Here is a 16820-nt window from a genome sequence, read left to right as displayed (position 1 = left end):
CCCTTAACCCATCGCCCTGCTGGTGCCCCTCGCCCCTCACCCAGAGCCCCCTGCATGGACACACATGTCACTGTTCCCAACCCTTTTCTGATAGATGCCCCTCCAGTCTCTGCTTGAAACCTCCACTGAAGGACCCGCCATCACCTTCCTGCAGGCAGCGTGTGCCAGGTTCTTCCTATTTCTACAGCTGGGAGGCTGGGCACAAAATCATCTTAGCTGCCATGAGGAGATCCAGAAAGCAAATGCCTTCTGGATGCTGAGATCTCTCTACAGCCACTGCGGGTTGGCTCAGCACAACCCAAAAGAGTCAGGGCCTCTTGCCAGCTGCTCTGGATCCTAAAGACAGGGCTGGGAGGACTCTGGGCTTCTCCTTGGAGCAGCCCAGTGCCCATTCATTCCATGTCCATAAAAAAATATCAAGGATCACATTTGTAGGAGTCTAGCAGGTAATATAATGCTGAAGGGCAACCAGCATGGGCTTATAGCAGGTCGATCGTGCCTGACTAACCTTGTTTCTTTCTATGACCAGGTCACTAATTGCTTAGATACAGGAGTCGAGGTAGATGTCATGTACCTGGACTCTAAGAAGGCCTTCGACACGGTATCCCAGCCGATTCTTATAAACAACTTGAATGGGTGTGCCATAGACAGTTACACAGCCATGTGGGTGGCACATTGGCTTAAGGGTTGTACCCAGAGAGTGGTGGTAGTTTGGTTGGTATCAACCTGGAAAGGTGTGGGCAGTGGGGTCCCACAGGGCTTGGTCCTTGGGTTGGTGCTGTTCAACATCTTCATCAGCAACCTGGATGAGGGCGTGGAAAGCACTCTGTCCAAATTTGTAGATGACACTAAACTATGGGGTGAAGAAGATACATTGATGGGAAGAAACTGAATGCAGGCAGACCTGGAGAGGTTTGAGAAGTGGGCAGAAAATAATAGGATGCAGTTCAACAAGGACAAATGCAAGGTGCTGCACCCAGGGGGAGGGAATCACCGGCACACCGATAGGCTGGGGGGTGACCTTCTTAGCAGTGCAGCAGTGGAAAGGGATCTCTGAGTCGTTGTTGACTCCAAGACGAATATGAGTTGTCAATGTGATCAAGCAATTAGCAGGGCTAACTGCACTTCGTCATGCATTAGTCAGTGCATCACAAATTGGTCCAGGAAGGTGATGCTTCCCTTCTCTGGTCAGACTTCAGGCTGCAGGCGCTGGTCAGGCTGCAGTTGGAGTACTGTGCCCAATTCTGGGTGCCGCACTTCAAGAAGGATGTGGACTACCTTGAGAAGGTCCAGAGGAGGCCACTTGTATGGTTATAGGCCTGCAGGGAAGGCCCTATGAGGAAAGGCTGAGGGACCTGGACCTTTTCAGCCTCCTCAAGAGAAGGCTGAGGGGATATCTTGTGGCTGCCTATAAACTCAGATTTAGGTTGGACAGTAGGAAGAACTTCTTCATGGTGAGGGGTGCCAGAATCTGGAACGGGCTCCAAGGGCAGTGGTGCTCACCTATACCCAGGGGGTCTTCAAGAGGAGACAGGACAAGCACCTGGCTGGGGTCATCTGACCCCAGCACTTTTCCTGTCCAGGCAGGGGGTCAGATTCGCTGATCCATTGAGGTCCCTTCCGACCCTAATATCTATGAATCTATGACTCTATGTGCCAGCCCCTGTTTTTGGCCTTGACTCCCCCAGTGGTATTGGGGATCGAACACCTGCTGGTGGAGGCAACACTTGCTTTGACTAGGAGTCAGGAGGGAAATTTCTGGACTTAGTGAACTCTTGACTCCAAAGGTGTCGTGACTTATTTCACTGACTGAAGCAAGCTCAGTAAAGACCCTGTGATGGTGCACATTGTAGCAATGGGATGCTGCTCCCCTTCTGAGGTGGTTTGATAGCTGATTGGTTATCAGGATGACTGATGTATAACTGGCACTGTTGCCGGCCAATTCTTTGGACACTCAAGTGATTGGCAGGAGCGTGGGAGCAATCAGAAAGAAGGGATCTGCACCTATGGGTCTGTGTGTGTGGGGGGGTGGAGTTCGCTGTGGGTATAATTGTGGGCAGTGGGTGCAGGGTCTGCGGGACGGTGACAAACCGGAGGGGATGGGAAGTTGGGTTGTGTGTCTGTATGGCTGGGTGTTGGATGGATGAAGACTGAGGAGGGAGGCTTGGGAATGGGGTCTTAGTCCAGGGAACCAACCTGCAGGATCACCAGGAGCAGGGTGCATCTCCTGTGCAGCCTGGGGAGGAAAGACTGAGTCTCCTGAGGATTCTCCAGCACCTCTGTTAATGGGGCAATGAGATTGCATTAGGCATCTCGCACCGGTTGTGGGCCAGGTGCTCCTGGGGGATTGGACCATGATTCTTGCTTGATTTGGCCCCAACACCACTGGTGCAGGCACAGCCCTGGCAGCGTCCCTGCATCCTGGCTGGGATCCCAATGCAGAGACAGTAGAGAATGACACTGCGCATCCTTGACACTGGAAAGTGTGACTTCCTGTAGGGTCTTTGTCTTCCAAATATTCGGGTCGTGTAGGTTGCACTGGCTCCAGGGTGAGATCCCATCTGGAAAAAGGGAGCAGAGGGGCAATGATTTGTGCAGAGAAAACATCCTCTGGGGCAGTGGGGATCCCTCTGCAACACCCCCATTGCAGTGGTGTAGGGGCTGTGAATGATTCACCTAGTGTCTCCAGGGAATTATTTCTTGCCTTACATTAATGTCATCAGGCCCATGGTCACCCCCAACCCTTGATCCATGCAGCTCACCTGCCCCCCTCCCCTGTCCTGCCTGTGACAGAGGAGCACAGTGCATTTGGGAAGAGAGGTCTGTCTGGGGCGGCACCAGGTCCTTAGCTTGCAGGACAGACCTCAACATCTGCTGGGCGTCCACGAGCCGTTGTGCTCTGCTGCAAGCCGGGGAGAGTGGGACCCTGCTCCTTTCTGCTCTGGAATAAAAATGGCTTGCCAAGGTCTTGGTTCTTCCCATGCCGGATGCTGCCTCCCAAGGCATCGTGTCTACTTGTGACCACAGGGAGAAAGTCCAGTCTGGGGGGCAGGTTCAGGGGGGTGGTATGGGATGGGGGGGCAGTCGCTTGAGCAGACATCCTTTCATTGGGGACCAGGTTTTGTCCTGAGCAGGTTATATCCCTGCTTCCACCTTCAGTCTTACATCAACAAAAGGGTCCTTGCTGTGTTGCTCAGGAGGATGTCTTACACCTGGCTGGGCCTTGGCCCACAGTCCTGCCAGTCCCCAGTCTCGGTCCCACTGCCCCCAGCTCAGCCACCCTGCACCCAGCACCCTCTGCACCTCCAGCCAGGTACGCCCTTCATGCCCACTCCAGCAACCACACAGCTTCCCCTTAACCCAGGCCTCTCCTACCCACCCCACCAGCCTGGCCACATTGCTAAGCACCCCCAACTCCAGGCAGCTTTCCCACTTACTCCAAGCCTCTTGCTCCCATTTTGGCCTCCAACCCATCCCACCAGGAAGCATCCCCATGCACAGGGACAGAGGCAGGCTTTCCTTTGCTTTGCAGGTACTGCAAGACAACACGCAGGTGGTTGTGCATTCATTCCTTCCCACATGACCTCAGGTTGTTATTATTATGCCATGAATTCATTGCAGGATGGCAGTCAAAAGCTTTGCACCATGATGTGAAGCAGCCCAAACCAGAGGCTGCCTTGGGGAATATGGCATTCCTCTTCCTGTGCCTTGGTAATGCAGTGGGGTAATGAGGGCAGCATTCAGGTTACAAATTGAAATAGATGGAAGGATCTACCATATATTCCCTTATTATCCTTTTAAACACCAATAGTACACAGTGTGCAAAGGACTGGCTATTTCTATCTGAGAGCCATCACTGTGTGTCCCCCTTCTAGCTGTCCACATGGCCATGTGGAGTGAGGCAGCAGAAGACAAGGGCAGGTTTGGGTGGCATCACAACTTACGAGCTGGGGCCTGATGCCCTGGAAAGTGCGGAGTTCCCTGTTGGCATCTGAAGGGGAAGAGCAGCTGAGTGCTGCAGACGGATATAAATCCCAGAGAGGGGGGAGGCCTCCACCAGCCTCTTTTGATGAGCGAAGGGATGCCAGGCTTCATTTCCATGTCAGTTGGGAGACAGATGGAGAAATTTGATATGAAATACAGATGTGTTTGGACTTTAAGGACAATGAAATAATAAAATGACAATAAAATAAAAATAATAAACCAGACTATTTCAACTTTTCTCTGAACCTATCTTGCATATAAAATGAACTGTTCCAAGCAGGAGATTTTACAGCACCTTCTATCCAGGAGAACTTTTACTATCTTTTCTCCTAATGCCTGACGAAGGGTGTTTGTGCCTGAAAGCTTGCAATTAAAGAAGTTTTATTGTAAAAATCTAGCTGGTTTAATAAAAGATATCACCTCTACCATAAGGCCTGATTGCAAGATACCTGGGACCATTTACCTAATAACATTGATTCATTAATTATTGGTACTGGTTAATTAAGTTCATTCAGCACCATCCCCATATTGTTCCCAATAAAGTTTTCTTTGCTTTCAAACCTTGAAGGTCATTTTTTCCAACTGTCAGCTTGACCTAATGACATACAAAAATCTAGAACTCTTGGTTCCAAAATGATACCTTTTATTAGACCAACTGGAAAATGGCAAGAAAATTGTCCCTTTCTGCAAGCTTTAGGGAATCAAAGTCCTTTTGTCAGGCTCTGGGAAATGTGTAGATGGTACAAGATGGTAAAAGTCCCCATAGGTCAGAAATAAACTTAATTTTTGAACAGAGGGAGCAGAAGATGGAAGGCTGTCCCTCTGGGGCCATGTCAGTGTCTTTGTGAGCTGTGTTGAGTAGCGCTTTGATGTGTTGATCAGGTAGAATTCCTTCCCTGAAGGTGTCAGATAGTAGGTAGGGAGGCAAAAAAAAAAAAAACTTCCTTGTTGTTCTGCAATGAAGTTTGACCTGATGTCATTTAATTTGATGTTATATAGCTTCATTTTAGCAAGGCTTTGACATAGTCTCCCATGACATTCTCATTAGTAAGCTCAAGACATTACAGACTAGTTGCAAGCACAGAAATGCAGATATACAACTGGCTAAATCACATGCCCAATGAGTCGTCATCAATGGCTCGATGTCTGGTTGGGAGGAGGTATTAAGTGGGGCTCCCCAGGGGTCTGCCCTGGATCCGGTATTGTTTATGATCATTAATGTTTTGGATGATGAGACTGAGTGTACGTGTAGCAGTTTTGCAGATGAGACCGGGATAGGTGCACTTGCAGACACCCTGCAGGACATAATTCAGAAGGACTTTGGTAGATTGGAAAATGATCTGAAATGAATCAAATGAAAATCAATAAGAACAAATGCAAAACCCTGCCCTTAGGACAGAACAACCACATGCACAAATACAAATTGAGAAAAGACTGGCTAGGCTGCAGCACTGCAGAGAAGGACCTGGGGGTTGTAGTGGACAGTAAGGTGAATATGAGCCAACAGCACGCTCTGGTTGCACATATATATCTATAATAATAGCCTAGTGGTCTGTATTAATAGGAGCACTGATCTCAAATCAAGGAAAGTGATTCTTCTGCTCCATTCAGCCCTGGTGAGTAGTGACCTGCTTCAATTACATTTTTGTGATTTTTGTGGAAACCACAAAAAAATGGTATTTCCTGTGAGATTGCAATTGCACCCCTCTTCTGCCCACCCCTCCCAAGGCTTACCAGAATAGAAATAAAGCCCAGCAATCCCTGTAGCTATAGCGCACGTGGTTTGAGAGAGAGCGACATGAGGCAGAGCTAGTGAGGAGGACTCAGTGAAGGTGCCAGTCAGCAAAGCATAAGGGCTTCGGTGCCATCTTTCAAGAAACCAGATACAAAGCAGTGGCAATGCTGGGGTCTGGATATGAGTGACTGGCCTCTTGGCCAATCAGTGATGAGGGGCAGAGCTGTCAGAGCCCCTCGGCCAGTTGACACTGAGGGGACCTGAAAACATTGTGAAATTGGCTCCACGTGCCATAAGCGGCCCGCAAAAATCCCTTCATCTCACCGCGATTTAGGAAAGTCCACCTGGACTTCACCTGGAGTTTCGTGGCCATACTTCAAGAAAGACATGGACAAATTAGAAAGAGTCAAACAAAAAGCAACAAAAATGTCATGAGCTTGAGGAAACTTGATTTATTTATTATTCATTTATTTATGCAATTTATATGCCGCCCTTCCCAAAAAAAAGGCTGTGTAAGAGAACAGAACAACTTAAAGGGCCACTAGTATAACAAAATGAACCAGATTGAGTAAACAGTACCTTGGCCTAGCTTTGCTTGCTAAATGCCTGCCCCAATAGGAAGGTCTTGCAGTGCTTCCCAAAAACGTCCAGGCTCGGCTGTGGTGAGCCTCTGAGGAAGCAGTCCCAGAGCTGAGCCCTTATGAGAAGAGCTTGGAAGAACTGGGACATTTTAGTCTGGAGAAGTAAAGACTGAGCGGGGATTTGATAATAGTTTGCAAACACCTGAAGCGTAGTTATAAGGAGGATGGCAATAAACTGTTCCTTCTTGGATAGTACAAGGAATGATGGTCTCAAATTGCAGCAAGGGAAATCGAGGCTGGTGATGAGGAAGAACGTGCTGGCTATGAGCCTGGTGGAGCTTTGGGAAAGATAATGCTACAGGGGTTGTGCGATCTGCATCCTGGGAAGTCTTTAGGAGCAGATACGGCAAGCACCTGCCTGTCTGGGGTGCTTCACACAGGGCTGATCCTGCCTCAAGCAGGGCTTGGACTACAGGTCCTTTTCAGCCCTACTTCTCCTTATGTTTCTTGATGAGAAAACTCAAAGGGTTTGGTCCCAGCCCTTTTAGCCCCCAGCAGTGTCTGGTAACTGAAAGGGTCTTTCTGAGGCTGTTTTATGCAGCTAGAAACTAAAGTTGTTCCATGCTCTCCTCTTCCTGCTGCTTGTACTGCACAGCGGTATTAAACAGTGTGTCCCTGCACCCCAGCCTGGGAGAAACAGCCACAGAATACATCAGAAAACCTGACAAATGAAGCACATGCCAGATGCTAAGATGGACATGACTTATCAATGCTGGTCAAGCTTAAATGACCACACGCCAACGTAAGGATATCAAGATTAAGAGAGGAGAAAAGTTTTACTTGTGATTTCTTCTGGAATAACTTTACCCCAGCTTCTAATAAATGGGAATACAGTAGGGTGATGTGTTGTGCGTTCAATACTCTTTCACATCATGGCCATGTCTTGCGTCCAGACCTGGGGGCAAAAATCCACCCGCGGAGAGAAGCCGTAGCAGGAAGCGTCACACACAAGCGAGGAGGCAGAGGGATCCTCATCCAACCTTGCATTTCTTGGCCCTCGGGAACATCAGGACATTGTCTTCACCAAGAAGAGCCCGGCCATGATGGGAAGAAAGAGGGTGGGTGGCAGGGTCCATCCAGAAGCCTTGCTGGCTGCAGGAGTGGCCAGTTTGCATTCAAACCTGTTGAAAACCACGGAGATGCGCAGGAGTTCCTGTTTCTCATCATGTGACATGTTGCACTCAGACTGAGAGGTGCAGCCTTTTACTGCGGCTTTCACACTGACTCCCCCTGCAAGGCAGAAGAAACACACTGAGCATCACGGCATGTCTTCCCGGTCCCTGCAACAACCCCTCCTAGGCCTCACAGCCGCTCCCTCCTCCTCTCAGCAGTCAACACCCGACGCCAGCGCCGGGACGCACATCAGGTCATGCATTAAGACACCGTAAACTCCTCTCTGGCCTTTTCCCCTGACATGATCTCGAGAGTTTGTGTCATTTCAAGAGGGGATGAATTCACTTTGATTTACGTGAAGTGCGAAGGCTAGGGAGGGTGCGGGGCTGATGATGGGGCTGGGATTAGGGAGGTGGATTTCTTCATTTTTTTTGTTTGCTGTCTACTTTCCGAAGACTAATAGAGGACAAGAAATTTTGTGACTTTTACCTCCCCAGGGCATCCCTCTGCTTGTGCTTTACCCCAAGGAGTTGTCTAATCTGGCAATCTCAGGCAGCAATACAGCTGCAAGATGATCACATCATAAGGATGATGCAAATAGCCATGCACTGAAATCCAGACATGGGTTTTATTCAGTCCGGTCGCTTCATTATGTTGTACCGGTAACCTTGCGAGTTCTCTTTCAGAGACTGAAAAGGCTGATCCGTCTCTGATGAAATGCCGGGTGTTGAGAGTTTTGTGGCTGAGACTCTGGGGGTTTCTTCCAAGCAGCAAGACAGTTTGCTTTGCTCTCTGTACAGGGAATGGCTCCTGGAGGCACTTGCCCCCTGGGAAGCTGGGACTGGTTGTGGGGACTGCGATTGCTGAAAGAAAGGGCTGTGTGCGTGCTGTCTGTGCCCACCTCTGGCCCAGGACTCGTGTCTCTGGTGTGAGTGAGTGAGTCACACTCACATCTCCAGCTTCCCCGGCTCTCTCGTCCCCTCCAGCAGGAAGCAAATCTGCTACAATCAACACACACACTTTCTTATAACCACTAATCTGCTTTCCCAGGGTGGAGGTCACAGCTGGGGGCAGCCTGGGGACAACCCAGCACAAGAGCTGGCCCTGCCTGCATGGTTCTCATCTGATGCTTTGATACTGGAAAAAAGCCATGTCAGATGAGGAGGCTTTTTCAGCCAGGTCCCTGCCACACATGGTCTTACACGTGTTCCCCTTCCCTTTTATTCAATAGTCCTCAGCTCTACTTCCATTACATTTGCCTCCTTTTCTTTGTCTTGCATGCATTTCTTGCAATCGGGTTTGTAAGATCAAACACAAAATGACAGCACAGAGTGAATAAAACTTACCTTTGCTAAGTGACCCTTCGAAATCAAAGCAGTAGGTCTCAGACCCAGTACAATACACAATCTCGTTGCCACACTCATGAGATCCACTGACGAAGCACGCTGGACACTGCAAGCCATTGAGAGTGGTGTTCAGTGGCGGCACTGGGAACAATCAGATCACAGTCGGGTTTGACAAGGTTAGAAGGGAAATGTGTGTGTTCGAGATCTCCTCCCCTGTCAGCCTCTCAACCTTACGGGCAGGGGCACAGCTGTAGCTCCGGACGTGCATGAGCAGCACATGCCCCCCAGGAGCTCAGGCCCACCTCCAACACGGCAAGTGAGACCTGCCATTGACAGCTCCCCCCACACGTAACCTGTCCTGCTTGCTGGGTGTTAGGGCTGTCCCTGCCAGGCTCTGAGCTAACTGTGCTCTTGCTGTCAAGAAGGCTACTGGCTTCCTAGGCTGCATTGGTAGGAGCGTTGCCAGCAGATGGAGGGCAGTGATCCTTCCCCTCTATTCAGCACTGGGGTGGCCACATGTGGTGTCCTGTGTCCAGCTGTGGGCCCCCATGACAGAAAGTATGTGGACACGTTGGAGAGAGTCCAATGGAGGGCAATGTAAATGGTTGGGGGGTTGGTGGGTTGGGGGACAGGACAGGTGAGGAGAGGCTGAGGGAACTGGACTGATTTAAAAGAGAAGACTGAGGGGATTGAATAGCAGCCTTCAGGTCCCTGCAGGGGGGTTGCAAAAAGGATGGAGCTGGGCTGTTCTCAGTGGGGGCAAATGACAGGACAAGGAGCAATGAGCTCACCTTGCAAAAACGGAAGTTGAGGTTAAACAGTAGGAAAAACTTCCTTACTAGAAGGGTGGTGAGGCACTGGACCAGGTTACCCAGAAAGGTGGTGCAATCTGAATCCCTGGGAGTTTTGAATACCTGGCTAGACAAAGCCTTGTCTGGGATGATGTAGTTGGGGCTGGTCCTGCTTGGAGCAGGGGGTTGGACGAGATGTGGCTTCTTCAGTCCCTTCTAGCCCTCATTTTCTATCATACTATAAACCCCCCAGACTGGTGCCAATTCAGGGTGAAGCAGGACTTATCACTGTGACCCCAGCATGAGCTGCTTGTGATGGCTGGATGGGGAGCGGCAGAGGAGACATACATTGGACAGATGTAGTTCGACAGGCCTCCCCGGTGCAGCAGGCGATACTCCTTCTGAGTCTGAATACCTTCCCAGAATATATGCCAGAATTACGGTAGTTACACACATTTGATGTGACACAGGACTTCCAGTTAAACAGCATCTTCAATCCGTCTGGAACAAAGAGGAACACGGCACAGAGTTACCGAACCACACTCGTTACCAACGGACTTTCCTCCCTGCACTGGCTTCTTTGCTGCCCTGGTGCGGCACGACCTTGTCCCGTATTATATACCAATCATGACAGGGTTGGGAGATCCTGGACTCATCCTGAAGGATGTGTTGAGAGACATGGGGGTTTACCTATGGGAAAGTGATGTGGCACCATCATGTCTGAGACACCAGGGACACAATGTATTTAGGAGTACTCAAGCCCCAGCTCAACATTTATTTGTCTGCTGTACACAAGCAATGCTCAGTTAATCTCCTCTCAGGAGCCTGTCCAGGTCTTCAGCAAGTTCAGTAATTGTCTCTTTCTGTCCATGCATCTTTCTGTACCCAGCTCCTCCCCAGAGCGGCATGTAGCTGGCCAGACGGCGCTGCCTTGGTTAGGCTGAGTCTTGGCCATTCAACATGTTCCCGACCAGGAGCCCAGCGCAGGGACCCTGGAGCACAAAGGTGCTGCCAGATGCAGAGATGCACGCTCCTGCCCAGCTAACAGCCGAGGTGTCCAGCAAGTGCTCAAATAGGTGCATTGGGCAGTGAACTGGATATTTGGGCCTCTTGTGTGCTCTTCCCCTGCAGGTGTTAGAAGGGAGCAGGAAACCCTGGCAGGGTTAGTAACTGCACCTCGAGCTCTTCATCACATGATTTATATTACCTATCACCTACCATATATCTCTTCACCTTTGATAATACCGCAGGTATCTTGGCCAGGATCACAGGTCTCCGTGTAGCCAGAACAGTCTTGCGTAAACCCATCACAAACTTCACACTGGAGAGAGCTGCCTGGAGGAGGAAAGAGAACCGTTGTCCCTCGAGTGAGCGTTACCCCCATTTCTCTTCCAGCTCCTCTGCTTCACCACCTGCTGCCTCCCTGCTTCCCTTCTGCATCTCTGGACATCTCTGAGCGCTATTGCAGCCAGCCCACGTGAGCGACAAGGCAGGTGCCGCCTTCTCTTTTCTTCTTCCCTGTTTGCCCCTACATTTGCCCCACTCACTTCCTACATTTCTCACATTTTATTAGCTATTTGCTTATTCCTGTCATTGATCTGAACTCACAAAGAGCCCAGCTCTGTGATCTTGTCTTCTCTGGAGCACTTTTTTGTTCAGGCATTGCTGTAAATACAGGGAAATGGATTTGAAGCTGGGTGCAAAAAGGTAGATGAGGCTCAAACGGACACAAAGAGGGGCCAAACAGAGCTGATTCCCTCCCTGTCCACCTACCTAGCACATGTGTCCCCCAGTGCCCATCCCCACAGGATCTGAGCATGAGGGATCAGGCAGTGTCCAAGACCAGAAGGGACGTGTCCTGGGGCTGAGAGGCTTGGCCACAACGCATGCCCTTGGTCCAAAGCCCTGCTGTGCAGGATGAGGCTTGCAGCCATTGGGACCTGTCCTGCAGTACGTGGCACATCCCAGACCTCCTGAGAGAAGGGGCTGAGAAGGGGCTGGAGGGGCAGGAGATAGTTAGGGCTGGAGTCAGGGCAGCGATCGGGCATGGGGGATGGGAGCAGCAGGTGGGGCGAGGGAAGCTGGGGCGAGGGGCTGCTGCCAGGGAAGGAGACATGAAGAAGGGAGAACAGGAGAATGAGATGCTGTGGGCATTGCCTTGCATCATCTGGCCCCTGGGTGCCCTGGCACCAGATCACTCTCCCCCATTGCCCCTTGGTGCCCGGGCACCAGATCGCTGCCCCCACCATCACCCTTCTGCGGGCAATGTGTACCAGGGTCTTCCTATTCTCCCTTACTTCATGGTAAGGGAGGCCAAAATTTGGAATAGGCATCCAAAGGAGGTGGTGCTCTCCCCTACCTTGGGGTCCTTTAAGACAAGGCTGGCTAGACGTCTGGCTGGGATCATCTGACCCCAGCCCTCTTTTCTGCCAAGGCAGGTAGTTGGACTAGATGATCTGTTGAGGTCCCTTCTGACCCCAACATCTATGAATCTATGTATTTCTGGAGATAGGAATTTGGGCATAAAAGTCTTAGCTGTGTGTGCCAGGGTTTTCCTATTTCTGCAGCAGGGAAGCTGGGCATGAAAACATCTTCGCTGCCATGAGGAGATCCAGAAAGCAAATTCCTTCCGGCTGCTGAGATCTCCCCACACCGCCGCGGGTTGGTACCTGGGATCGTGCCTGTGCCCTGATCTGAGGAGCAGCCGGGGTAGGAAGGCAAAGGGAGGCACGGCCCTGACTGCTGCAGGGAGTGGGAACAGGCGCCGTTACTGCTGGGCTCAGCGCGGCACAAAAGGGTCAGGGCCTCTCGCCAGCTGCTCTGGGTGCGAGGGCCCGGGCTGGGAGGAATCCCTGCTTCTCCTCGCAGCAGCCCAGTGCTTCACTAGCTCCATCCTGGGCAGGGGACCAGAGTCACCCCTTGCAGATATAACCTTTCAGTGGCAAACTCCAGTTGCCTTCTCCTCCCACCCACCTTCCTGGTCGCATCCCTGTCTCGGCACCCGCACTCCCCTCCCGGCGAACTTCTAGAGCCGTCCCAGGGCTAGTCCTCTCCCCTGTCATGCAGCCTCGGTGCCAGGAGACTCACCTTGGTCTAGGAAAGCCAAGAGGACGTAGAGGATGACGGGTGCTTTCATGATGCGGAGGAGAGAGCCGGAGGCACTGCACACAGGTCTTTTGACTTCTTGGTGGATGCAGAACAACTCTGCCCTGAAAGGCTGCTCTCAGAGGACACCGCAAGTGCTGTTTTGAGGAAGTGAGAAAAAAATGAGCTTGCATTATGCCAACTGGAACTGGGAAGTCCCCACTTCCCTGGAAGTCTCTGGGGCTTTGTTCCACAAGTTTCCTGATAAGATACAGCTGGTCGTGACCTCTTCTTCCTGTGCAAGTCACTCCTCCTGCTCCTGGCCTGCCATGGAGCCCTGAACCTGCCTGTAAAGGGAAGGGGAGACCCTTTCACGCAAGGCAGAAAAAACCCCAGGTCCTCTGGATCCCCTCTGGGACCGGTCGGCCCATGTCCTGCAGGAGAGCACCCCGAAGCAGGGGTTCAGCAGGAAAGGGAAGGACACATTGACGTGCTGCTCCGGGCAGGCATCTCCCACCAGTCGTGGGCCAGAGGCTCCTGTTTGGGACATGAAGGGGGCCTGGACCATGATCCTTGCTTCATTTGGACCCAACGCCACTGGTGCAGGCACAGCCCTGGCAGCGTCCCTGCATCCCTGCTGGGATCCCAATGCAGAGACAGTAGAGAGAGACGCTGCGCATCCTTGACACTGGAAAGTGTGACTTCCTCCACTTCTTTATCGCGGCACCTCGGGATCCCACACAGCAACTCCTCCAATTTGGTATCAAGAAAGCTTTATTTGTAACCCCCAGACTGTGTACAGACTTCCTTGAAGAATATATATACATATCTGACCTGACAGGCGAGATAATTGCTGCACAGCACTGGTCTTTGATCAGCTGAACTACAGTCTCCTTGCTGGATGCTTGATCTTCCTTAGTGTTTTTAGGCCCAGTTTCCAGAGGCAGGAAACACAGCAGCTGCCTCTGTCTCCTACAGCATGCTTGCACACGCACATGTTCAAACTTTCTCTTTTTATACTTCTGCATTTGCAGCTTTTTTGTCACCGGCACCAATCATATATCAAGCTTACATTTTTACCATATATAGATTTTAAAACAAGATACACAGAAATGACTCAGATCAGGAGGTCCAGATGCTCTCCGCACCAGGGTGCTGAGGGAATTGGCAGGGGTCATGGCAGGGCCCCTGGCACGGTTTTATGAGCACTCGTGGTGCTCTAGCCAGCTGCCAGACGACTGGAAGAAAACCAACGCGTTCCCCATCTTCAAAAAAGGGAGGAGGGAGGACCCGGTCAACTATAGGCCCATCAGTCTTACTTCAATCCTGGGGAAACTCTTTGAGAAGATCATCAAGGAGCACATCTGTGATGGGCCAGCGGCAGGGATGATGCTCAGGGACAACCAGCATAGGTTCATTACAGGCAGGTCCTGTCAGACCAACCTTATTGCCTTCTATGACCAGGTCACAAAAGCCTTGGGCACAGGTGTCACGGTGGATGTAGCCTTTCTGGACTTCAGCAAGGCCTTTGACACTGACTCTTACCCCATTCTCATAAAAAAAACTGGGTGACTGCGGCATTGATGCCTACACAGTCAAATGGACTGCAAATTGGCTGAAGGCTCGTACTCAGAGGGTGGTGGTGGGCGGGTCATATTCGACCTGGGGGGGGTGGGTGGTGGGGTCTTCCAGGGCTCGGTCCTTGGGTCTGCATTGTTCAATTTCTTTATCAGCGATTTAGACAATGGGGTGAAAAGCAACCTGTTTAAATTTGCTGATAATACCAACATTTGGGGTGAGGTGGGCACGCTAGTAGGGAAGGACAGATTACAGCAGGACCTGGAAAGGTTACAGGGGTGGGCAAATGAAAATAGGATGGGTTTCAATACTGACAAGTGCAGGGTGCTGCACTTGGGCAGTAGTAACCAGCAGCACACTTATAAATTGGGAAACTCCCTTCTTGAGAGCATGGAGGCAGAAAGAGATCTTGCAGTCATCATTGACTCCAAGATGAACATGGGCTGACAATGCGAGGTCACAGTCAGTAAGGCTAACCGGACCCTATCGTGCATCCACAGGTGCATCTTGAGCAGGGCCAAGGAGGTGATCCTCCCCCTCTATGCGATGCTGGTCAGGCCGCAGTTGGAGTACTGCGTCCAGTTCAGGGCACCGCACTTCAGGAGGAATGTGGACAACATGGAGAGGGTCCAGAGGAGGCCACTCGCATGATCCGGGGACAGCAGGGCAGACCCTACAATGAGAGGCTACGGGACCTGAACCTGTTCAGCCTTCACTAGAGAAGGCTGAGGGGGGACCTTGTGACCATCTATAAGCTCACTAGGGGGGACCAGCAGGGTTTGGGAGAGACCTTCTCCCCCAAGTGCCCCCCTGGGTGGCAAGGAATAATGGCCACAAGTTGTTGGAGAGTAGGTGTAGATTAGACATTAGAAGGCACAACTTCACAGTCAGGGCGGCTAGGATCTGGAACCAACTTCCAAGGGAAGTGGTGCTGTCTCCTACCCTGGGGATCTTTAAGAAGCGGCTTGATGCCATTGTCTTCCCTTCCGACTCTACAGTCTATGAATCTCTGAATCTATAAGGACATGGACAGATTAGAAAGAGTCAAAGAACAACAAAAATGTCAAGGTCTCTAGAAAACTTGATTTATTGTTCACTTATTTATGCAATGCATATGCTGCCCTTCCCCAAAAAAGGGAATAGAACACTTAAAGGGCCACTAGTATATCAAAATGAACCAGATTGAGTAAACAGTACCTTGGCCTAGCTTTGCTTGCTAAATGCCTGCCCCAATAGGAAGTTCTTGCAGTGCTTCCCAAAAACGTCCAGGCTCGGCTGTGGTGAGCCTCTGAGGAAGCAGTCCCAGAGCTGAGCCCTTATGAGAAGAGCTTGGAAGAACTGGGACATTTTAGTCTGGAGAAGTAAAGATTGAGCGGGGATTTGATAATAGTTTGCAAACACCTGAAGCATAGTTATAAGGAGGATGGCAATAAACTTCCTTCTTGGATAGTACAAGGAATGATGGTCTCAAATTGCAGCAAGGGAAATAGAGGCTGGTGATGAGGAAGAACATGCTGGCTATGAGCCTGGTGGAGCTTTGGGAAAGATAATGCTACAGGGGTTGTGGGATCTACATCCTGGGAAGCCTTTAGGCAAGCACCTGCCTGTCTGGGGTGGTTCACATAGGGCGGATCTTGCCTCAAGCAGGGCTTGGACTACAGGTCCTTTTCAGCCCTACTTCTCCTTAAGTTTTCTGATAAGGAACCTCAAAGGGTTTGGTCCCAGCCCTTTTAGCCCCCAGCAGTGTCTGGTAAAGCGTAACAGAACTGAAAGGGTCTTTCTGAGGCTGTTTTATGCAGCTAGAAACTAGAGTTGTCCCAAGATCTCCTCTTCCTGCTGCTTGTACTGCACAGCGGTATTAAACAGTGTGTCCCTGCACCCCAGCCTGGGAGAAACAGCCACAGAATACATCAGAAAACCTGACAAATTAAGCACATGCCAGATGCTAAGATGGACGTGACTCATCAATGCTGGTCAAGCTTAAATGACTTCCATACGCCAACGTAAGAATATCAAGATTAAGAGAGGAGAACAGTTTTACTCATGATTTCTCTCGGAATAATCTACCCCAGCTTTTAATAAATGGGAATACAGTAGGGTGATGTGTTGTGTGTTCAATCCTCTTTCACATCATGGCCATGTCTTGTGTCCAGGCCGGGGGGCAAAAATACACCTGCGGAGAGAAGCCGTAACAGGAAGCGTCACACACAAGCGAGGAGGCAGAGGGATCCTCATCAGACCTTGCATTTCTTGGCCCTCGGGAACATCAGGACATTGTCTTCACCAAGATGAGCCCGGCCATGATGGGAGGAGAGAGGGTGGGTGGCAGGGTCCATCTGGAAGCCTTGCTGGCTGCAGGAGAGGCCGGTTTGCATTCAAGCCTGTTAAAAACCACAGAGAAGCGTAGGAGTTCCTGGATGTCATCTAGTGGCACTTTGCACTCAGACTGAGTGGTGCAGCCTTTTACTGCGGCTTTCACACTGACTCCCCCTGCAAGGCAGAAGAAACACACTGAGCATCACGGCACATCTTACCGGTCCCTGCAACA

General features: G+C 50.8%; 1 protein-coding gene across 2 annotated transcripts; it reads right to left on the bottom strand.

The window, feature by feature from the left end:
- Positions 1–4942: 4942 nt before the first annotated feature.
- On the bottom strand, positions 4943–13637 carry LOC106738423 (phospholipase A2 inhibitor gamma subunit B-like). 2 transcript variants are annotated; one of them, XR_009461194.1, is made up of 7 exons: positions 13529–13637; positions 12698–12852; positions 10829–10945; positions 9959–10111; positions 8820–8960; positions 7310–7590; positions 4943–5324 (listed from the first exon to the last, which is right to left on the bottom strand). XR_009461194.1 is itself a non-coding variant. In XM_059725311.1 (6 exons), exons 2-6 carry the CDS (start codon positions 12744–12746, stop codon positions 7367–7369), a joined length of 684 nt encoding a protein of 227 aa, XP_059581294.1. In that variant the 5' UTR covers positions 12747–12852; positions 13529–13637; the 3' UTR covers positions 6157–7366. The 2 variants fall into 2 exon arrangements, 1 of the variants encoding a protein (XP_059581294.1); XM_059725311.1 differs by lacking the exon at positions 4943–5324 and having other exon boundaries at positions 6157–7590.
- Between the last annotated feature and the right edge of the window lie 3183 nt (positions 13638–16820).

The sequence above is a fragment of the Alligator mississippiensis genome, chromosome 3 (genome assembly GCF_030867095.1).
Source record: "Alligator mississippiensis isolate rAllMis1 chromosome 3, rAllMis1, whole genome shotgun sequence".
Classification (NCBI taxonomy): Eukaryota; Metazoa; Chordata; order Crocodylia; family Alligatoridae; genus Alligator; species Alligator mississippiensis.
Note: the sequence above shows the minus strand (reverse complement) of the source record. Positions and strands in the feature narration are given on the sequence as shown.

Excerpts from the sequence above, each read along its gene's own strand:
- LOC106738423 (XM_059725311.1), bottom strand. The coding sequence starts at position 12,746 with ATGAAAGCACCCGTCATCCTCTACGTCCTCTTGGCTTTCCTAGACCAA. Across the intron at positions 8,961-9,958 it reads TCGAACTACATCTGTCCAAT|TGCCGCCACTGAACACCACT; the intron begins GTATGTCTCCTC and ends GATTGTTCCCAG. Across the intron at positions 7,591-8,819 it reads CGAAGGGTCACTTAGCAAAG|GGGGAGTCAGTGTGAAAGCC; the intron begins GTAAGTTTTATT and ends TCTGCCTTGCAG.